This window comes from Leucoraja erinacea, chromosome 5 (genome assembly GCF_028641065.1).
Source record: "Leucoraja erinacea ecotype New England chromosome 5, Leri_hhj_1, whole genome shotgun sequence".
NCBI classification, from domain to species: Eukaryota; Metazoa; Chordata; class Chondrichthyes; order Rajiformes; family Rajidae; genus Leucoraja; species Leucoraja erinaceus.
The window spans coordinates 47,145,855-47,169,514 of NC_073381.1; the positions used below are offsets into that span (position 1 = coordinate 47,145,855).

General features: G+C 47.3%; 1 protein-coding gene across 1 annotated transcript in view; it reads right to left on the minus strand.

Moving 5' to 3' along the window:
• Nucleotides 1-21,905, minus strand: part of pinx1 (PIN2 (TERF1) interacting telomerase inhibitor 1) — an 87,500-nt gene extending 65,595 nt beyond the window's left edge. The window contains exons 1-4 of the mRNA XM_055635521.1: nucleotides 21,676-21,905; nucleotides 13,769-13,878; nucleotides 8,788-8,880; nucleotides 5,356-5,428 (exon numbers count right to left, since the gene is read on the minus strand). Of these exons, the coding sequence (XP_055491496.1) occupies nucleotides 5,356-5,428; nucleotides 8,788-8,880; nucleotides 13,769-13,878; nucleotides 21,676-21,694 (295 nt within the window). The 5' untranslated portion in view covers nucleotides 21,695-21,905. The remainder of the gene's footprint in view (nucleotides 1-5,355; nucleotides 5,429-8,787; nucleotides 8,881-13,768; nucleotides 13,879-21,675) is intronic.
• Between the last annotated feature and the right edge of the window lie 1,755 nt (nucleotides 21,906-23,660).

Here is a 23,660-nt window from a genome sequence, read left to right on the forward strand (position 1 = left end):
ACTGCTGGCAGTGACCGTGGCCCGACACCAGGCGCCGCTTTGGCTGGGGCCACGTCCCCCCCCCCCCCCGGTCCCTCACCCACCCCCCCACCCATCCCTCGTCGTTTTCCCCCCCCCCCCCCCCCCCCCCCCCCCCCCACCGGTCCCTGTCGCCCCTCCCCGCCGCTGGCCCTCGCTTTGGTCGGCGACGGCTGTAGTGCGAGGTAACCGAGGGTCGGAGCGAATGTCGGGCCTCGCACAGCAGCAGTAGCTGCGACGGCAACCCCGCCCGCCCCCACTATGTGCCACTCCAGAGGGGAGGCGGTGGCAAAGAGATCCCAACTGCCTCCCCCTTTTGCGGTGGCACTTAGTGGTGGACAGGAACAGCCAAGGCAGCGGGGCGATGATGCCGGTGTTGTCCGAGGAGCGCTGACCTTCCTTCCTTTTACTTCTACAGTCGGTCATTTACATCAGGAATTTGGTCAGGAGATATTTCAGTTGAATAGTCCAAAATCCAGGGGCGACAGGGAGTCACCGTGCATCACTACGCATCACGCCGCGTCACAACCCGACCACGACGCGACAACGTCTTTTTAGGCTGTGGCCGAAAATGTCACCCAAGTGGGCCAGGCCTTTCACTCTGCGAAACTTGAGGGCAAGGCTTTCGAAGGCAGCGCTGGCAAACTTCTCCCTGGCCAGGTTCTCGATCACCTCGGGCTCGAAGAAACTGTCAAAGCCCAAGCAGGCTCAGGAGAAGCGGCAACTGATGTCGGAGTGCGAGCGATGTAATGCACCTTCATCAACCTGCCGCTTGAGATGTCCTTGGGATGACCTGTCCTTGGGATGACCTGTTGCTGATTCTCGTGGAGCTGCTGGCGTGGTTACTTGTGCACCCTGGGATACTGCTGGTGTGGTGACCGGTGCTTCCTGGGGAGCTGCTGGAGTGGTTAGTTGTGCACCCTTGGGTGCTGCTGATGTAGTTACTTATGCACCCTGGGGTGTTGCTGGCGAGGCTGCTGTTTCTCCCTGGGGTGCTGCTGATGTGGTTACTTGTGAACCCTGGAGTGCTGCTGGTGTGGTTACTTGTGCACCCTGGGGTGCCGTACTCACTGCTAATTCTCCCCCTTCTGACGTTGCTGCTCCCGTTGCCAGCCCCTGCTGCTTGTCCCCCCGACCGCTAGAGCCGGGCAGCAGCCGCAGGACCAGGCCGCCACTGCCCTTGAAACCGCGGGCGCTGCTGGTGGCCGCCGCTCCCTGCATGAACTCGCACTTCTGCAGGTACATGACCAGTGAATCGGGCCTGAGCTGCCTCTTGGAGCTGAAGCGATGCACGGTCAGGCGGGAGCACCAGCTGCTCGCTCTGCTGGAGGCCAGGTAAGTCTTCGTGTTGCTGCTGGCCCCGCTGCCACTGTCTTCCTCGGAGGCAGAGCTGCCCAAGCTATTGGGCTCCACTTTGCACCCCCTCGCCGTCTGGCTCTTCAAGTGCTTGGCCTTGTCGGCAGCCAGTCTCACCACAGCGCTCTGCCGACCCCGCCTGTCCCCCTCCATTGGACTGCAGACGTTGCTGGGACCTTTCGTCATTAGCCTGAGCGGCAGAAAGACGCTCGCCTTGGGCGGCACGCTTGCAGTGGGTGCGATCTCGCTCGGCATCTTACTTTGATCCAGCCAACGTGGACAAACACGTTTTCTTATCCACGAAGAGGCAAAGACCAGGACTTCCATGCAATCACCTGTCTGCAGTCACCTTAGTCCACATTCATTATGACTTTGCCCATAACTTGGACAAAGTCGTGACTAGGTTTGCGCAGTTACATTCTTGGAAAATGGAACTGGAAAACATGAATTCTGGCTAAATGGCAATATATGCAGGTGTGGCACGATTGTCTGTCGCCTGCATCACTACACCAGGACATCCATGTGCAATGACAGGCTGTCTGCACTCGCCTTAATGTACATTCACTATGACTTTGCCCACGACTTGGACAAAAGTGGTGACTAGGTTTGCACAGTTACATTTTTGGAAAATTGAATTGGAAAATGTGATTTATGGCTAAATGGCAATATATACTGGTCTGCCAAGAGTGTTGTCAAAGTCTGTGAGAGGAACCCTGAACTGTCTGCTAATCCCCTCACTCTTCTGGAGACCAAACATGGCACTGCAAGAAGAGGTAGAGGTAGGGCCACCTACATCAGTGTACTGCGGAACGACACATGCTTTGACAGCATTAACAAACTTAGGACTGCTATGCTAGGTAAACTGGTCTGAGGTGCTATATTCGTGGAACCAGGAATGTCATATAGGCTAAGGCCAACTAATGCCTTTGCATTAGTAGTAGGGGTAAATGGCAATATACATCCAGGAGCACCTGAATCATGCAGCATCATGCCAGCATGTTTGATTGTTTGGTAAACTATATGATGAATTGCAAAATTTATGTATATTATTATATATTTTATGTTATGGAATCAAAATGAAGAATTATAAATTCACATTTCAAAAATGGTTTCACAATTCAGTAGTACTGATTTTCAGTATTCCATAATGATATTTGAGAATACATGAGGTTGCATGCAAAACACTGATTTACAAAAATCCAGTTTCTGTGTAGTACGTTCCATTGCATTTAAGTGAGAAATACCGTTTCCCCAACAAAATACTGATTTTTAGCCATCAAAATACAGAAATGCTCGGTGAAACTTGGCAGCTCTGCAATTATTAATCTTTTTTAAATATTTTTTATTAGAAGTACAATAATGTAGTACATAAGTACCTAATACATAATGAGATATTACAGTTCATGTACAACTTGTTTCAAATTTAACAGAATAGAACAGAAAATGAGACAAGCCAAGACAGAGAAGAAGAGTATCATAAGCTGTGATGATAGTGTTAGTTTGTGAGATAGTAAAGAAAGCCCGAAGAAAAGGTAGAAGGGGATAGAGTGGGAAAAAAGAGAAGAGAAAAAAAAAAGATAGAGAGAAAGAAAGAAAATAAAAATAAAGAGATTGAAAGAGATATACCTATTTAATATCTTTATCCATCCTTCACCCGGTTCTGAAATGTTTAATTTCTAAGGTTATGTTGCACCATATGCTTGTAAAAAGTCGATAAAAGACCAAATCATTAAGAATTGGTCTGCTTTGCCTGAAAGGAGGAGTCTCATTTCTTCAAGATGTAACATTTCAGACATATTTGTAATCCACATTTTGAGCGTTGGTGTGGATGCATTTTTCCAAAATTTATGTATGTTTTTTTGCCGTTATTAACCCATAGTTAAGAAGAGATTTTTGAAACGTAGTCAGTTTACATCTGTCTTCCATTGATCCGAAGATAATCAGTTCTGTATTGGGGTTTAGTTTTGTGTTAAATAGTTTTGTAAAAATTCCATTCCAGAATTTATGAAGTTTTGTACAGGAGACAAAAGAGTGTGTTATAGTGGCGTTTTGAGATGCACATTTGTCAGATGGGGGAGACATTTGGAAAAATTTTATTCAGTATAGTTTGCGAGTAATATAATCTATGTAAAATCTTAAATTGAATTAAATTATGTCTTACATTAATCTAACATTTGTGTACATATAGCAAGTGTTTTTCCCATCTGTCTTTCGGAATTTTTATCAGTAATTCTCGTTCCCAATGCATTCTAATTGCCTCTGTCGAAGGTATTTCTATATTTAAAATATTATATAAATATGATATTATATTGCTTGAGTCTGCCTTTCTATCCATTCATCTAATAAATCTAAGGTTAGAGTTTGATATCCTTGTATGTATTTTTTCAAATAGTCTCGAATTTGAAATCGGCAGAATTTACGCCATAAAAATGATCTTTCTACCACAAATTCTATATTTATTTCAATCAATACCAATATATTTACCAAAAAAGTTATTTAAAAAACTAGACTCTGACATTACAAATTTCATATGGGACTATAGATCACATAGAATCCAAAGAAAACACCTGTGTAAACCCAAAGAATTTGGGGGACTAACACTCCCCAGCTTTCTGTACTACTATTGGGCAGTGAATATCAAAAATATAATTTATTGGTTGGACTGCTCTGCCCAACAAATAGATTGGATAAGAATGGAGAAAGAGGATTGCTCCCCTTTTAATAAAGGAGCGATTCATGCCACCCCCCTTTTTGAAAAGCTTCATACGACCCTGCAACTGCACACTTGCAGGGAAATTGTGAACCTTTTGTTATTATTAATTGATCAACTATGTTGTTAATTCTTTTTCTATTCACTCACAGGAATATGGCCTGATTGGCAGGACCAGCATTAACTAACCATTTCTTGCATCCAGAACCTCAAAGGTTGTGGTGTCCCTAATCATGAACCATCATAAATTACTCTTTATGGCAGATTAATTAAATTGGACAAACCACTTTGTTTAAAATATAACGTTCATTTGGTGTGAAATCAGTATCTCACTCAGCATCAAACAAAACAGCCATAGAGTAGGAAGTCAATGAAAGTATTCAGTTTTGCAGGCGGATAGAAAGTGAAGTACAAGAGTGTACGACGTAGCTTTGGATAGGGCCGGAAGATCAAAGGAGCCAGACTAATTAGGATTAGCACTGACAGTGTGGACTGGCAAGGGTCACAGACAGATATGCGAGAGAATTGGAGACACAAAGAACTGCAGATGCTGGTTTATACCAAAGATAGACACAAAGTCCTGGGATAACACAGCGTAGACTCGCTGGAAAAAAAGGTATCCTTATCCTATCCTTTTCCTCCAGAGATACTGCCTAATCCGCTGAGTTACTCCAGCATTTTGTGTCTATCTATGGAAGAGAATTTGAGAATATGCACACATTTATTGAGTACATGTTGGATTTTCAAAGTCCAATGTAGGATACAAAAATCTTTTCACTTTCAGCAGTAACAAGGGCAGAATACAACCTATGCAATTTCATCAATAGTTCCAATCAAATGTTTCTGAGTATAACCAAACATGCAAACATTAGCCTGTATTACTCGTTATGTATAAAGAATAGTACTTCACTTCAGCACTGCACTGCCAGATGGCTTCCCGACGGGCTGCAAGGCCCGAAGGCTTCCCGAAGAACAATAGACAATTGGGCAGGATGGTACAACAATACCAATGGGGACCCGGCCCGGCGTGGGAGGGGGGGGGGGGGGGGGGGGGGGGGGGGGGGCGTGGGAGAAGAGAACAAAAGGAGGAGCCGGCATGCTTTGTAACGTTGTCAGTGCCGTAGGTGGCTACTATTTGTATACATTGGGTATACAAGCAAAGAATTTCACTGTGCCTAGTCACGGTATTCCATGCCGTTCCAATGATACTACCCAATGATTTTGATGGGATTAAACAAAAAGTAAACATTGCACTATCATTCTGTACTTACCATTCTGTCCATGGCAGTCATTCAGTTTAGATAAGAGCTGATTAAACTCATCTTGGTGTGCAATCCAGTTGTCCTAGCCAAATGTAAAAGGTCACCAGTTAAAAAAAATTAAATGCATATAGACAACAGCAGAAATATAAAAAGCAGTTTAATCAAAATACTAAACGGGAAGAGATGATAATACGATTTCATTAATTTTATCAATACCTGAACCTGAAAACAAAATTTGCACCATTCAAAATCAAAGAATCATTACAGCACAAAAAGAGATGATTTGGTCTACAGGACCTGTGCTGACCTGTTATAAAACAAAGTAATCAGTGCTACTCCACTGTTTGTTCCACTACCAGATTGTGAGCCTGTTTGACCTATTGAATTAAATTGAATTTATTTGTCATTCAGACCTTTCGGTCTGAACAAAATTTTGTTTCCCTGCAGTCATTCCCTGCAGGGGCGAGATGGCCTGTTTATGTGCTGTAATTGTTATATGATTATATATCTCACTGCAGATGTTGAAGGAGCAGAGCCTTCCCTTCTCGTACAGGGCCTCAGCGTTCCTGGACCAGTCCAGTTTACTGTCCAGGTACGCTCCCAAGTATTTGTACTCACTGGTAAACTGCACATCCACACCATTGATGGAGACAGGGGTGTTCCTCACCTCCTAGTCCTCCACCAACTCCTTAGGCTTACCCAGGCTAATACGAGTCTACATCTACTGCCCCATGATAACTACACCAAAGCGACCAGTTACTTTCCATTTATCCTATGCAAATATTGTCTATCTATCTTTTTATATCATATCCATATGACGTGTGTGTGTGTGTGTGTGTGTGTGTGTGTGTGTGTGTGTGTGTGTGTGTGTGTGTGTCCCACCTCACCCCGTTGTTCAAAAGTCGCCCTGTCGACTGAAGACCAAAGATCATAGCTGAAGACTGCGTCGGCCCAACCGGCGCTCATTTGGTCGACACTCGCTCGCGCCTAGGGTTTCGCCCCTCTTCACGCACGTCCACTCCTCTTTGATTATTTTGTCACATGTGAAAAACAATTTTACCGTGACCAGTAAAATTACCAGCACATCTCCCCTGTCTTCCCCCCCCCCCCCGTTTCTCTCTCTCTCTCTCTCTCTCTCCCTTCCCCCCCCCCCCCCCTCCCTCTTTCACCCCCCGCAAGGGGGTGTGGACCCAACGGGTCCCACTTGGTCTAGAATATCCTAAAACTTTGATCTTGTATGTGTGTATATACATGTGTTGTTACATCTTCGCAAAAAAAACTACGTGGTAACCATAAAATATTTACATATTCCGGTTGGCATGTTTCCCGTCGAGTCCAAAATCACCTTATCTGAAAATGTCATGCTTTATTTCTCGTCTTCCACGCGCTGCAAGTGACATCCCCCCTCCCCCCACCCCCGGCTCCTCCGTCCCCCGTTATACAAAAGACGCCGCGAGAGATGAAGTCGGGCCCTGAACTGAAGCAGCCAAACTTGCAGTCCTTTGGTTGATGCCCGCCCGCCTCGCTTAGTCCTCGTGTCAGCGCTTGGACGAAGTATTGCGTTCGGGAACCAGCCCTCCCTTGTGACGTCGCGCACCCCCCACCCCTCAAACTCTACACCTCTAACTCTACCCCCCCCTTCCTCTCTGCCCCCACCTCCCTCTCTGCTGCCCCACCCGTCCCTCTATGCCCCACCCCCTGCCTCTCTAGGGAGCGGTGACTATTAGGACCTATGGGTGAGTGGTGGAGTATTGCGTTCAGGATCCAGCCTTCCCGTGACGCAGCGCTCCTCCACCCCTACATCTCCCTCTCTCTACCGCCCTCTTCATCTCTCTACCCCCCCCCTCCACAACCGCACATGGAGGGAACGGGACCCAGTGTATTCCTTGGTCTAGTACCTATTAAAACACTGATCTTGTATGTGTGTGTGTTTACATCTTCGCAAAAAAAAACGACACGGTATCGATAACATATTTACATATAACGGTTGACATTTTGCTCGTCAAGTTCAAAATCACCTTATCTGCAAATTTCATGCCTTATTTCTCGATTTATTACTGAAAATGTTTTAAAATATCGAAAGACTGAATTTAAACGAACAGCTCTCGCTGATGATGTCACAATGGGTCTGCTCGGCGCCCTCACACACCCCCCCAGTTATTCAAAAGACGCAGATAGAACAAGCCCGGAGATGAAGTCAGGCCTTGTACTGGGAGCGGCCAAATTTGCAGCCCCTCCCCAACACACACGCACCCCTCCCCCCCAACACACCACCCCTCCCCAACACACAACCCCCTCCCCAACACACAACCCCCTCCCCTACACACACCCCCAGCCCACAACCCACCCGCCCACACACACCCCCCCCCGCCCAGCCCACACACACCCTCGCCCAGCCCCACACACACCCTCCCCCCCCCACACACACCCCCTCCCCCACCCCTTCCCCCACACACACCGCCCATTCACTCTCACACACACCCCTCCTCCCCCATCCCAAATGCACACTTCCAGATTCAGGATTTCTTCCCAGCTGTTATCAGGCAACGGAATCATCCTACCACAACCAGAGAGCAGTGCTGACCTACTATCTATCTCATTGGTGACCCTTGATCGGACTTTGCTGGCTTTACCTTGCACTAAACATTATTTCCTTATAAGTTATCTATACACAGTAAATGGCTCGATTGTAATCATGTTTTGTCTTTCTGCTGACAGGTTAGCATACAACAAAAGCTTACCACTGTACCTCGGTACACATGACAATAAACTAATCTGAAACTGAAGCATGCAAAACAAAGCTTTTCACTTTACCTGGCTACATGTGACAATAACAAACCTAAATTGATAAATAATGTTAAGATTCACTTTTAGTTTTTCTATCTCTGGAAGTTATTATAGCCAAATAAAATATTATTGTGTCAACGATCTAAATTTAGATGCAAAACAACAGCGAACGCTCATTGATCAAATGCATCTCCTCTTGATGGCAATGTTTTAGTTACATTTATATGTTAATATCAATTCAAAATTCCATGAAGTTTCAATTTGCTTTCTTAATGCTGTGTGTAAACCTTGTTATCATTAATATGACACTAGTAAAAATAAACATTCACTTCAAGATTGATACAAGTGAGAGCAATCACATCAAAATCTAAGTTCTTAAGTGAAACACTTGAAACTAGTTGCACTCTAGGTTAGTGATCAAAACTGAAATGTGATGTTACAGTATCTGTCAACAGAATCAGTTGATAAAACAAGGGTAGTAATTTATCTATTACATTTCAATTTAGAAGCAATATTGCACAGAAATGAACTTAAATCCATGAATGTATTTATGATATTTATACACTTAAATACGAACCAATTCTACATTAATGACAACTAGAATGTTACGTATTCAAAGGTTGGACTCAATACATGTAATATCACAAAGCTCACTTCATGATTCTTGGTTGCGCCTAGACCCACTGTGTTGTTCTTGGGTTTGACTTTAATGTTTTCAGTTGCCCCCTGTTCATTAGCTCCAAGTCCCTAGAAAAGAAAATCAAAATCTAATTTTGCAAAACAAATGTATCAACAGCCCACATCTAACTTTTATTGTCTTAACTTAGGTTAACATGGTTAACTTAGAAACACAAGCAACATTTGTGATGTTAATTGTTATACAAGTATGAATAATACTTCAATTTAACAGTCACTCTGGATAGCTTTACAATGTTGTGTTTTCTCTATATTATTCAGCAAGTTAAATGCTCCAAATACTGACATAAAAACACTGTTGCTTTCCATTTTGAGTGTTACATTTTCAAAACAATTGTGTTGCAGGGCTCGAAATTAGTGCACATGCGCACTGCCACGGCAACTGGTCGGCATCGGCCACAGTCTCCCTCCCTTTGCATTCTGGGAGATCTGGCCGCCATTGCTGTCCAGTCACCGCCTCACCGCTACCGCTAAAACCAACGCAGAATCGCTCCTTGGAGCTGGAGTAACTCCCTGGAGTAACTCTCGCTTCTTAGTTTCCTGGTCCTCCAAAAATATTCCAAATGGAATTTAAACAGGAGTGGACCCACCACCACCAAGTTCCAAAAAAATAACAGACTATAGCATTTTATCTGTTTATTTATTTTGTATATATATGGTCTATGGTATATAGATGCACTGAACTTGTATCTCCTGTTCTGTATTATGTTTACATATTCTGTAGTGCTGCAGCAAGCAAGAATTTAATTGTCCTCACTGGGACACACATGACAATAAAACTCTCTTGACTCTTGACTTGGACTTAAGCAAAAACGGGTTTTTGGGAAATAAGAGCTACCTTAAATTTAGTGGCATCTGGTTGGGTGCCTATGGTAGGGTGAAGACTATTCCATGCTTTAATTGTGCAGGGGAACTCCATGGAGCAGCCAGCATCTCAGGATTGAAGAAATTTGGTGACATTTCGGGTAGAGACCCTTCTTTAGATTTCCTCTGGTTTCATGGTGTTTAATTTAACGATACGGTGTGGAAACAGGCCCTTCGGCCCAGCGAGTCCAGGTCGACCACCGATCACCCGTACACAGGTTCTATCCCACACATAAGCGACGCAAGTCAAGAGTGTTTTATTCTCTCTTGTCCCAGTTAGAACAATGAAATCCTTACTTGCAGCAGCACAACATAATATGTAAACCTAGTACTCTGTAAACAATGTTATAATGGAGAAAACAAAACAGTGTATATTTATATATGAATATATAACTATATAAATATATCTTATATAGTACTAAAAGTCTGATCTTGACCACTTCCTGTTGTTCTGTGTATTGATTTTAGAAAAAACGCTGTCACTTACGACTGTGATTTTTTGGCCATCTTACTCAGAGTCCCCCTCCGCTGCGCAGGACAAGAGGATTTTTCCCATCGATTAAAAACAAAAGCGTTATCAGTGTTTAAAAAATGTTGAGATTATCTCTCCTGAAGGCACGCCTCTTCCGGAGGGACTATAAAACCCGGAAGTGTTGATTGCCACAGTCAGTCTCTGCAAGATGGGGGAGCGAGAGGGTCACATCTCTCAGTCTGAGCTGTGAATAACACTGAACACATGTCTACTCAACTGTGTGGTTTTACTGACCTGTCAGTGCCCTTAATGTGGTTTGAAAATATAGTTTGGAAATGCTAAAGCTGTGTTACCTTTGGTTTGGAAATGCTAAAGCAGTGTTGCCTTTGGTTTGGAAATGCTAAAGCAGTGTTGCCTTTGGTTTGGAAATGCTAAAGCAGTGTTGCCTTTGGTTTGGAAATGCTAAAGCTGTGTTGCCTAATTTAAAGTTGCCTTGCCTAATTAAAGTTGCCTTGCCTTCTATATAATTAAAAGTCTAATCTGTGATTTTTGGCCATCTTACTCAGAGTCCCCCTCCACTCATCAGGTGCCGAGGATTTTTCCCATCGATGAAAAATAAAAGAGTTAGAAAAGAGGTCTGAAAAAAGGTCCTGCACACCTTTGTGGAAGGAAAGAAGAGCACCCGGAGAAAACCCATGCGATCAAAGGGAAAAGGAGCAAACTCCATACAGACAGCAACCATATTCAGGATCAATTCCGGCTCTGGCAATTTTAGGCAGCAACTTTATGGCCAATGTACTGCCCAATAGTGTCTTGAACTGAATTAAAACATACAGTAGCTGTAAGGGGGCGGGGAAACATAGCATGACTTGGAGATTTAAGACTGAAAATGGAGAGTTTCTTTTTTTTAGTAACCAGAAGTTATCAACGTACAACTTTTTGTGCGTTGGAAAATAAAATATAGTGGCACAGCTGGTGGACTTACTGCCTCACATGCCAGAGATCTGTGTTCGATCCTGTCCTTGGACACTGTTTGTGTTGAATTTGCACAATCTCCCTGCAAATGTGTGGGTTTCCTCCCACATCCCAAAGACACATTGGCTTTGTAGCCTAACTTGTCTCTGTAAAATTGCCCCCAAATGTGTAGGGAGTGGGTGTGGGATAACAGAACTTGTGTGAATGGGTAGACAAAAATGCCGGAGAAACTCAGCGAGTGAGGCAGCATCTATGGAACAAAGGTGACGTTTCGGGTCGAGACCCTTCTTCAGATTGATGTGAGGGTGGGGGCGGGAAGAAGAAAGGAAGAGGCGAAGACTGTAAGCTGAGGGAGAGCTGGGAAGCTGTGGAGAAAGCAGGGACAACCTGAAATTGAAGGTCAACGTTCATACCGCTGGGGTGTAAACTGCCCAAGCGAAATATGAGGTGCTGTTTCTCCAATTTACGGTGGGCCTCACTCTCGCCATGGAGGAGGCCCAGGACAGAAAGGTCTGATTCGGAATGGGAGGGGGAGTTGAAGTGCTGAGCCACTGGGAAATCAGGTTGGTTATTGCAAACAGAGCGATGGTGTTGGTTGAAGCAATCCCCAAGCTTATGCTTGGTCTCACCGATGTAGAGCAACGATGCAAGAGATGAGGTTGGAGAAGTTCCAGGTGAACCTCTGCCGCACCTGGAAAGACTGCTTGGGTCCTTGAATGGAGTCAAGGGGGGGGGGGGGGGGGGGGGAGGGTAAAGCGATAAGTGTAGCATTTCCTGTAGTTGCAAGGGAAAGTGCCAGGAGAGGGGGTTGTTTGGGTGGGAAGGGACAAATTAACAAGGGAGTTACGGAGGGAGCGGTCTCTGCGGAAAGCCGACAGGAGAGGAGATGGGAGGATGTGGCCAGTGGTGGGATTTTGTTGATGGACAAAGCTGGAGAAAATCAGCGGGTGAGGCAGCATCCATGGAGCGAAGGAATAGGCGACGTTTCGGGTCGAGACCCGTCTTCAGACTGATGTCGGGAGGTGGAGGGGGCGGGAGAAAGAAAGGAAGAGGCGGAGACAGTCAGCTGTGGGTGAGCTGGGAATGGGAGGGGAAAGAGAGAGAAAGCAAGGTCGACCTGAAATTGGAGAAGCCAATGTTCATATTGCTGGGGTGTAAACTACCCAAGCGAAATATGAGGTGGGCCTCACTCTGGCCATGGAGGAGGCCCAGGACAGAAAGGTCGGATTTGGAATGGGAGGGGGGAGTTGAAGTGTTGAGCCACCGGGAGATCAGGTTGGTTATTGCGAACTGAGTGGGGGTGTTGGGCAAAGCAATCGCCAAGCCTGCACTTGGTCTCACCGAGGTTGATCATACGCTGAATAATCCAACCATATTTTTGTTCGGAAGTGGAAAGAAATAATAGAAATTGCATTCATTGCAATGTGTATAAAGAGATGAGATACTATATTGTAATTTTGCTGCATGTCATTGTGGTATATATGTCTTGAATGGTGAATATGGTTAGTTTGTGACTTTATTTGAAGCAGAAATAATATGTGAATGCTTCATTGACCATAATTCCGACTGGTAACTACGCACTTCGTCCGAGCACATTATCGCACGTGTCATGCAAGCCGTCTTAAATGACCACTGTCATTTGGCAACCTAAAAAGCTGCCTAGGTTGCCCGGCTGCAACAGAGGAAAAAAAGTTAAGTGAGAGCCCTGGCAAGGTGGCCTGTCTAAGACTACATCATGATATAAATGAGCTGGAAACTTGGGCAGAGCAATGGCAATTGGAATTTAGTTTCTTTGTTTAGAAATACAGTATAGAAACAGGCCCTTGGGCCCAATAAGTCCACGCTGACCATTGATCATCCATTCACATTAGTTCTATGGTATTCCACTTTCTTATCCATACTGTACACATCAATTTAAGGAGGTCAATTAACCTACAAACCCTCACTCAACTCCAGACAGCAAATGCGGTCTGTGGCGCAGTGAGACAGCAGCTCTACCAGCTGCAGCACCATGCACCCCTTAATCCAGATCTATCCTGGATTTAATCCTGATAAGTGTGATGTGTTGCATTTTAACAGGGAAAACAAGGAGGAGCCCCAGGGAGTGCTGATGAATAAAGGAAAGGGGGAGGTGGCCGGAGAGAGAGGAGCCGACCAAGCGGCCCGAGAATTTGGCGGCTTTATACAGGGCCCGACTTGCTCGTTCTTTCTGCGTCTTTTGGAGACGGAGGGCAGAGAGGGAGCGGCGAGCAGACAGCCGGCCGGCGACCAAAGGACTGCGAGTTCAGCTTCTTCAGTTCAGGGCCCGAATTCATCTCCGGCAACGTTTTTTGAATAACGGGAGAGGAGGGAAAGGTGTGACGTCACTTGCAGCGCGAGGAAGGGCACGCAGACCCATTGTGACGTCATCAGCGAAAGACATTTTTTTAAATTCAAAGTATTGTCAGATTTTTGCACATTTTCAGTAACAACTTGAGAAATAAAGCATGAAATTTTCAGATAAGCCAATTTTGGACACCAAGGGAAAAATCTCCACCAGACGGAATATGTAAAAATGTTACCGTTACCGCGTCATTTTTTCGCGAAGATGTGATTACACACAAATAAATACACATCTAAGATAGTCACCTTTCCTTTAGACCATCCCATTTTTTCCATCAGCTTCAACCCAAATCTGGATTCATCATTCTTCCAGTTGTTGTTCCTTGGATCCAAAGACAACTTCTGCTTTCTACGAGCTAAAATAAAACAATTAACAAAATTAATAAGAAAATTTGTTTATTCGGTCACAAGCAACGCCCTTGAAGTGTACCCGAGTTAATGTGAGCCGACGGATGGGGATGGAGTTCAAAGATTTTGACCAATGATGATAAAATAACAGTTACACATTTCGAAGTTAGGGTGGTGTGTGAAATGAGATAATGTCGTCCCAGGCAACAGAGGTTGCGAGTTTAAACGGGCTCACAGGGAAGTCACTTGTGAGTGCACACTGCAGCCTCAGTGCAATAGCGGTGAAAGGAATGAATCTTCACAAATACCTGCTCTACCCATGGCACATTCCCATCCAACTGCAGGATGTGCAATACCAGGCTCTTTATTGCCCATTCCCACTAGATGGGTACTTAAACAGCAATTTTCAGAAAAGAATGATACCCTATTTACTAATATGTTACCTGCAAAGCCCTGTACTTGTATTTCATTACTTAAATGTCCATTGTTCCCTGCCTCAAATATATTCAATGACTTGATAGAGAATTCCAACAAGTCACAATCTTCTGAAAGGAGAAATTCCTCATCTCTATCCTAAACAAGTTTCCGCCTACTCTGAAACAACCCCTTCTATTCTAGATACCCTGAAGTAAAAGGGAAACATCCCTCGGCATTATATGATTGACTAATACATTTCCTTCTTCTCAACTCAAACAAGTACTGTCCCAAATTGTAAAACATTCTTCACACATCAACCCCTTCGTCCCAGGAATCAATATTTCTGTGTGCCTTCAATGCCAGCACATCCATATATACTGAGACCAAAACTGTATGCATTTTTGGTAGTCTCACCTGCAATGTTATCTAGTTTTATCAACATTTCCCTACTTTTTTTCTCCATACCCCTGCACTAAAGGCCAATATTCTATTATCCATCTGCTTGCTCTAACTGCATGCTAACCTTTTGTGTTTCATGCACAAGGACATTATTTCCCTCGGTATAACTATATTTTGTAATCTAGTTTCTTTTAAATAATAATTTATTTTTTCATTCTTCAATCCAAGGTAACCTCTTTTCCCGCACATTTCACACCATCTACCAACTTCTTGCCCAGTCTTTACACCTATCTATATCCCTTTGTGGACTCTTTGTTTCCTCTTTACAGTTTCATTCATCAATTACAATACAATGTAGACTTTAGGAGAACTCCCCCTCCCCTCACCCCACTCACCATCAACAACACCACAGTCACATCTGCGGAATCTTTTAAGTTCCTAGGAACTATCATCTCAAGGACCTTAAGTGGGGGACTACCATCGACTCCAGAGTCAAAAAGGCACTACAGAGGATGTACTTCCTACCAGAGCTGAGGAAGCACAATCTGCCACAGGCAATGATGGTCCAATTCTACACGGCCATCGTAGAGTCTGTCCCTCACCTTCACCATCATGGTCTGGTTTGGCTAGCCACCAAGCACGACACCTGGAGGCTGCAGCGAATCTTCCGATCAGCAGAGAAGGTTATTGGCTGCAAACTTCCCTCAATTGATGAACTGTACACTGCATGGGCCAGGAAGCGAGCGGGCAAGATCATCTCTGACCCCTCTCACCCTGGACACAAACTCTTTGAATCACTTCCCTCTGGAAGGCGACTCCGGACTGTCAAAGCTGCCACAGCCAGACATAAAAACAGTTTTTATCTACGAGTAGTTGCTCTACTCAACAGCCAAAAATCTGTAGCCTCCCTTTGATCTGGTATTTTGTTGGTTCACATGCTTGATCAATGGTGTTCTATCATGAATGTTTTATTATTATTAATGTTTAGTGTTTTCTGAGTCATTCCTAACTGTCACTGTATGTCATGTTGTTACTTGTGGGCGGAGCACCAAAGCAAATTCTTTGTATGCCAATAAACTTACTTACTCTTACTTAATATTTTTATCACGAGAAAATATGGCTAAAGCATATTTGGAACATTCAATCAGCAGTATATATTATTAATCGGTGTGGCTTCAGCATTGATGTCTGTGTTAATGATTGCAAGTACAGGTGCACAACCTTTTTTCCGAAGATCCAAATAACGAAAACCTCCGAATAGCGGACTTTTTTTTAGTCCTTGAAGAAAGGTCCTTGAAAACGTTCACCGAGGGCGGCCCGCAGAGGTGACAGCGGAACCTCCGGTCGGTCCTCGAAGAAAGGGGAACTAAATCCCCATTCATAAAAGAGAAGGTGAGGGTATATTGCGCGGGAGGGTTAATAATTGACAATCTGCTGCTGCCTGCCCGCTGAGTTAAAAAGTTCCCACGGTAGACTCACGATACACAGTGTATCGTGAGTCTTGCGTGGGAACTTTTTAACTCAGCGGGCAGGCAGCAGCAAATTGTCGCTCCCTTCAGTTTCACCCCACCTACACCCCTCTGCTTCCCGGCCATGTGTGTGACCCCTTCCCTCCCCTCTCCAGCTCCCCGCGCATTGCACCGGCGCGGGGGCTTTGCACTGTCTTCACGTTGGAGCCAGTGCCAGTCACCGGAGACGTCAGGACCAACGGTACACCGACCCCCAGGCCCACTGCAAGCACGGAGAACCCAGAGACCCACAGCCAGCAGCAGCCCAGCCCCGTTCCAATTCCAGAGGAACACGCTCTCCGCTGTCCCCGTAGGGACAGAAGCTGATGGCTCGGGCTGTGACGTCTCCAGCCACCCCCCTGTACAGGAGCTGAGACTGGGAACTGTGGGGTTGTTTGCAGTTGCAGAGGGAGGGGGCAAGGGCGGTACAGTTCCCAGTCTCAGCTCCATTCCGGGGGGGTGACCGGAGACGTCAGGACCAACGGGACACCGACTGCAAGCACGGAGATCCCATAGACTCACAGCCAGCAGCAACTCTAGCCCAGCCCCGCTCCAACTCCAGAGGAACCCGGGTTGCGGATGAGGGGGTGCAGCTCGGGCTGTGGGCGAACTGCCACTTGTCGCTGTAGCGGCGCATCGGGGAGCGGGTTCCTGTTGGTCCTGACGTCTCCGGCCATCCCCGTGGACAGGAGCTGAGAGATGTCAGGACCACCAGAAGCCGCTCCCCGATGCGCCACTACAGCGACAAGTGGCAGTACGCCCACAGCCCGAGCTGCGCCCCCTCATCGGGACACCGACCCCCAGGCCCACTGCAAGCACGGAGATCCCAGAGACTCACAGCCAGCAACAACTCTAGCCCAGCCCCGCTCCAACTCCAGAGTAACCCGGGTTGCGGATGAGGGGGCGTAGCTCGGGCTGTGGGCAAACTGCCACTTGTCGCCGTAGCGGCCCATCGGGGAGCGGATTCCTCTAGAGTTGGAGGGACAGGGAGACACAGCGGCTTTTGAGAATGGTGGGCAATCACTTCCAAAGTTCTGCCCACACAGTCAGTACACCTCTCCTACACTTGTCTCCCGCACTAAGATCATCTCGCAGAGAATGATCCCAGCCTAACCCTCCCTATTCTCTCCTATTCTGCAAGAAAAAACTACATTGAAGACTCAAACTCGCGATCGAGTAACTGCCGGGATCGAGGTGCAAACTCGCGACCTTGCGGATACGAGCCGAGCACTCTACCACTGAGCCAGCCGTTAAAATCTACGCTAAAAATCTTCCATTCCGAAAGCCGAAAAATTCTGAATTACGAAAAGTGTCTGGTCCCAAGGCTTTCGGATAAAAGGTTGTGCACATGTAACATATTTGTGCCGATCAAATATAGTGGTGCAGTTTATTTCCTATAATCTGTGTAACAATCGAATGCCCCACTCTAAAGTGCACTTTCTCCTCATTTTTGGCTAATTTTACAATGACTTCCCTGTTTACATAGGCGATGCCATCTTTTTCTTACTGCAGTTCTTGCAGTAAATTCCCACTGAAAAAAAATTTAAAAAGCTAAATGCGCAAGGGCAAGTATAACACATGCCAGTTAGATGTTGTTCAACAGGGCCAATACCACCATACGAGTACATAGGGAGGTTTCACGGCAGGCGGGTCATGACCCATGACCCGTACTGTTGCTACACTACTCCAAATGGAGTACATGCGATGTACTGCAGGTAAGCACTTACCATTGTTTCCAGCGTAGCGGGTCCGTTAAAACCCGCTGAAATTGTCAATTTTTGTGCTAAAAATAATTATGGAAATCGGGATAAGCATGAGAGACATTTAGCCTACTTTCCAAAAGTGAGGAGAAATGACGGTAGATAGAAGCGAGAGCAGAAGGGACAACAACAGAGTGCTTAGCGAACATTGGCCGTTTGCTCACTGCATTTCATAAACTAAGGCATTATTTGTGTTTTTTCTCGATTCCTTTGGAATTTAAAAAGTTTCAGAAGTGATAAATCTGGCAGTAAATGTTTTAAATCGCCCATGGTTCTCAAGTGGGTTTTTACATACAAAATGAAAACGCGTCTGAAGAAAAAATTACAGCCATATTTATCACTTCTGAGACTTTTTAGATACCAAAGGAATCAAGAAAAAAACACAAATAATGCCTTACTGTTGATGAAATGCAGTGGGCAAACGCGATAATTCCCAATATTTTCAATTCCGATATCTGCACAGCCAATGTTTACCAAGCACTTTAGCTGCTGTTGAACCCTTCAGCTCTCGCTTCTCTTTACCTTCATTTCGCTTTACTTTTTGAATTCTAAAGTTGGGTACATGTCTCTCACACTTACCCCAACTTCCACATTTTTTTTCAGCGCAAAAATTCAACATTTTGGCATTTTTTAACAGGTAGGAAAGTATGCGTTTGTAGCATTAATAACATATACCAGAAGTTACGGATGTCCTCCAGATGGATTGAGCAGCTCCGTGCGTCAAGCCCTATGACCCAGTGACCTTACGTGCAACCCCCCCATACCAACTCTTAGACAGCTTTCCAACAGAATAATTTCCAGTCCTCACTTATTTCCAGAGTAGAGCTGTTCCACAGGCCAATCAAGGAAAACAGTGACAACATCAAAGCTCTCCACCAATATTCAGACTGCCATCAAGATATCTGGCTATGCTGTCATGCCAACAGAGGAGCCCCATCAGAGATGCTGGCACAGTGATTTACAAGAGTGCCTTCAAAATTGTTCCCTAGGTCCCATAAAGTGTTTTGTATAGGGTGATTTCACGAAAGGTCACTGGAAGCGTAGATCTGCACCCACGTGACCGCAAAATTCAACTGGGGTACATGCGTCACTTCCGGTACATGTTAGTGAATGGGAAAACACGCACTTTCACACCCGTTAAAAACATTGAAAACGGCCAGTTTTTGAGCTGCAATTTACTGTGCCAGTCGGGGTGACCGTGAGGCACAGCTACCTAAATTTACAGTCCAAAAGAAAGATAGAAACTAAGGTAAATTCAAGAGGGAGCTGAAGGTGCAAAAACAGCGGGAGTGCTTAGCGGACATTTGCCGTGGAGATTTAAAGATCCAAAATATCGGGAATTATTGCGTTTGCTCGCTGCATTTCATCAAAAGTAAGGCATTATTGACTTTTTTATCTTTATTCATTTGTTATATGAAAAGTTTTAAAAGTGAAAAATTCGTCAGTAAAATTGCAAAATCGCCCCATGGTTCTCAGGTGGGTTTTAACATGCAAAATGAAAACGCTTCTGAAGCTACATTTACCATTTAAATAATCGTAAACTATCAATGCGTTTTGAAATACATTTTACTCAGATGCAAGCTAAGGAATGGGATAATTGTCAGCTGTTAGTTGGACAAAATCAGGACATTTTATTATTTGCCAAAATATATTTCTCAATGTTTCTTGTTTAAAGCCTGCACAATCACCCAAACGACTTATTTATTTATCATCTAATAACAGACAAGCCTGCAGCATGGAATTATGTCAACAATCTTGATTGGGCACCCACTGTGAGCAGGATAGACAATGTGCAGAAGAACGCCATGCACGTGCAACAAGAAGAGAGTATTAAAGCAGATTTGGTCGCAGCTATAGATGCTTGAGATGCTTTATTTCAAAACGCATTGATAGTTTACATCATTATGAGGTCATCCAGCTGCAGATCCAGTTCCATAACAAAGTCCATAAAGAGCTACACCTGAAAACACTTGTTGCAGGTGTAATCCTCAGGGGCACTGGAAAACTCCCTCACTTCCAACATCCTCCAAGTACATGTTTCTAAATGCCTCTGAATACTTTTCACTATATCCATTTAATCCTGCCTTTCCTAGTTTTGAAGGGAGATAACTGGTGCAGATGATCACTCATATTTGGCCATTTGCTCCACTTAACTCCTTGCCAAGCTGTGTTTGATATTTTTCGTCTAAAACAGTGGATGGTTTATTTTGTTTACAGGAAAAGGAATAAAATGGAAATAATAATGCGAACGAATCAATTGCAATCGCAAACCTTCCCCTTCACTGAAATGTGGTCTCAAAAGCAGTAACCAAAGGAGAACTCTGTCTGTGTTGTGTCACGAGTTCAAGTCCTGCCAACACTGTACCGGTAACACATGGCGGGGTGACTTTGGCGTTGTTTGGATCCCAGGATGTCGAACTCATTAAAGGGTTGCTCCACTCACTGGACCGTGATTCATAGTGGCACACACATGCTGGGGAAACTCAGCGGGTGCAGCAGCATCCATGGAGCGAAGGAGATAGGCAACGTTTCCGGCCGAAACCCTTCTTGAGACCCCATCTTCTTCGCTCCATAGATGCTGCTGCACCCGCTGAGATTACCCAGCATTTTTGTGTATCTTCGATTTTCCAGCATCTGCAGTTCCTTCTTAAACAATTCATAGTGGCACCTTGGCTACACACTGACACGGAAACACATACAACTGCAGATACCGGCAGCCGAAATACCGCGATGCGGCCGACAGGCACAGAGAGCCGACGGACACCCGCGCCCCGGGCCGTTGCTCCCCCTCCCCGGCCGTTGCTCCCCCTCCCCGGGCCGTTGCTCCCCCTCCCCGGGCCGTTGCTCCCCCTCCCCGGGCCGTTGCTCCCCCTCCCCGGCCGTTGCCCCCCCCTCCCCGGGCCGTTGCTCCCGCTCCCCCGGGCCGTTGCTCCCCCTCATCCCCGGCCGTTGCTCCCCCTCCCCGGCCCTCCCCCTCCCCGACCGTTGCCCCCCTCCCCGGCCGTTGCCCCCCCTCCCCGGGCCGTTGCTCCCCCCTCCCGACCGTTGCTCCCCCTCCCCGCCGTTGCTCCCCCTCCCCGCCCCCCCTCCCCGTTGCCCCCCCCTCCCCGGCCGTTGCCCCCCCTCCCCGGCCGTTGCTCTCCCCCTCCCCGACCGTTGCTCCCCCTCATCCCCGGCCGTTGCTCCCCCTCATCCCCGACCGTTGCTCCCCCTCCCCGGCCGTTGCTGTTTGCTCCCCCTCCCCGGCCGTTGCCCGTTGCCCCCCCTCCCCGGCCGTTGCTCCCCCTCCCCGGCCGTGCCCCCCCCCTCCCCGGCCGTTGCTCCCCCTCCCCGGGCCGTTGCTCCCCCTCCCCGGGCCGTTGCTGCTCCCCCTCCCCGGCCGTTGCCCCCCCTCCCGGCCGTTGCCCCCCCTCCCCGGGCCGTTGCTCCCCCTCCCCGGCCGTTGCTCCCCCTCCCCCGGCCGTTGCTCTCCCCCCCCCGGCCGTTGCTCCCCCTCCCCCCCTCCCCGGCCGTTGCTCCCCCTCCCCGGGCCGTTGCTCCCCCTCTCCCGGGCCGTTGCCCCCCCCCTCCCCGGCCGTTGCCCCCCCCTCCCCGGCCGTTGCTGCTCTCCCCCTCCCCGGCCGTTGCTCCCCCTCCCCGGCCGTTGCTCCCCCTCCCCGGCTCTCCCTCCCCGCGATCCCTCCGCCTGGAATCTTCCGCGCACGTGCCGCCCCGTACTCACGCTCCGACAGCATCGCCATCCCGAAAGCGCCCGCGCTCCTCGAGTCCTTCCAAATAAGTCTTTGCTTTTCAACCTTAACAACTGAATTCGAGGAACTTCATTTGGGGGCCGCCAGTTGCTGCTAAAATAAAGTTTGATCCACAGTTCCCGGGGCCTCCAAATACCAGGTCTGGCCCAACCGGCACGGACAACCAGGCGCGCACGCGCGGGACGGGTGAGAACGCGAGCCGTGAGTGCGCATGCGTGTGATTCGCTGGGCAGAGACGTGGTTTCTGAGGTTGGAAAGTTGACTCGATGCAAATTCGGCCGCAAACCATTGGCATCTCACTTGGGGAACATGCTATGTTGCAGTCCCTTCCGGAGTGTCCCGTCCGAGGGCAGAGTCAATAGACAATAGGTGCAGGAGTAGGCCATTCGGCCCTTCGAGCCAGCACCGCCATTCAATGTGATCATGGCTGATCATCCCCAATCAGTACCCCATTCCTGCCTTCTCCCCATATTCCCTGACCGCTATTTTTAAGAGCCCTATCTAGCTCTCTCTTGAAAGCATCCAGAGAACCTGCCTCCACCGCCCTCTGAGGCAAAGAATTCCACAGACTCACCACTCTCTGTGAGAAAAAGTGTTTCCTCATCTCCGTTCTAAATGGCTTACTCTTTATTCTTAAACTGTGGCCCCTGGTTCTGGATTCCCCCAACATCGGGATCATGTTTCCTGCCTCTAGCGTGTCCAAGCCATTAATAATCTTATATGTTTCAATGAGATACCCTCTCATCCTTCTAAACTCCAAAGTGTACAAGCCCAGCTGCTCCATTCTCTCAGCATACGATAGTCCCACCATCCGGGAATTAACCTTGTAAACCTACGCTGCACTCCCTCAATAACAAGAATGTCCTTCCTCAAAATAGGGGACCAAAACTGCACACAATACTCCAGGTGTGGTCTCACTAGGGCTCTGTACAACTGCAGAAGGACCTCTTTGCTCCTATATTCGATTCCTCTTGTTATAAAGGCCAACATGCCATTCGCATTCTTCACTGCCTGCTGTACCTCCATGCTTACTTTCATAGACTGATGTACAAGGACCCCCAGCGGGGCTGACGAGTATTTGCACGGCTAGCGAGTTTCTCGCTGCAGCTTTGGCTATGGAGCACTTCGGACAGTGCGAGTGTCCCGGGCCGTTGGAGGCGTCGGAAGCGCCGCTGCCGCGAGAGTCTCTGTGCCGAAGGGACAGACTCTCAAAGGGAGGTGGAGAGAGAGAGAGGGGGGAAGGAGACAGGGAGACAGTGGGGAGAGAGAGAGAGAGACAGACAGATAGACAGAGATGCAGAGAGAGAGATAGAGGGAGAGAGAGAGGGAGAGGGAGAGAGAGAGAGAGAGAGGAGAGAGGGGGGGAGAGAGAGAGGGGTGAGAGGGAAGAGGGAAGCGAGGGGGTGGAGAGGGATGGGAGAGAGGGGGAAGAGAGAGGGGTGGTAAAAGTGGGGGAAGGAGAGAGATGGGGGGGGCAAAGAGAAAGAGGAGATAGAGACAGAGGAGAAAGAGAGAGAGAGAGCCAGGGAGAGAGTGCGGTGGGAGGGAGATATGGGGGAAAGAGAGATGGGAGAGAGAGCAAGGGGGGGAAGAGAGAGAGGAGAGAGAGGAGAGAGGGGTGAGTGAGAGAGAGAGGGGGAGAGAGAAAGGGAGGGGGACGCGAAGGGAGAGAGAGAGAGGGGAGGGAGAGAAGAGGGGTGCGAGAGAGAGAGGGGAAAGAGAGGGGAGAGAGAGTTAGGGGAAAGAAAGGGGGGGAGAGAGAGAGAAAGGGAGGGGAGAGAGAAAGTGAGGGAAAGAGAGAGAGAGAGGGAGAGAGAGGTGGGACGGGGAGAGTGAGGTGAGAGAGAGAGACAGAGAGAGAGGAGGAGAGAGAGAGAGAGAGGGGAGAGAGACGAGAGGGAAGGGGAGAGAGTGAGAGGGGGGAGACAGGGGAGAGAGAGGGGGTGAGAGGAGAAAC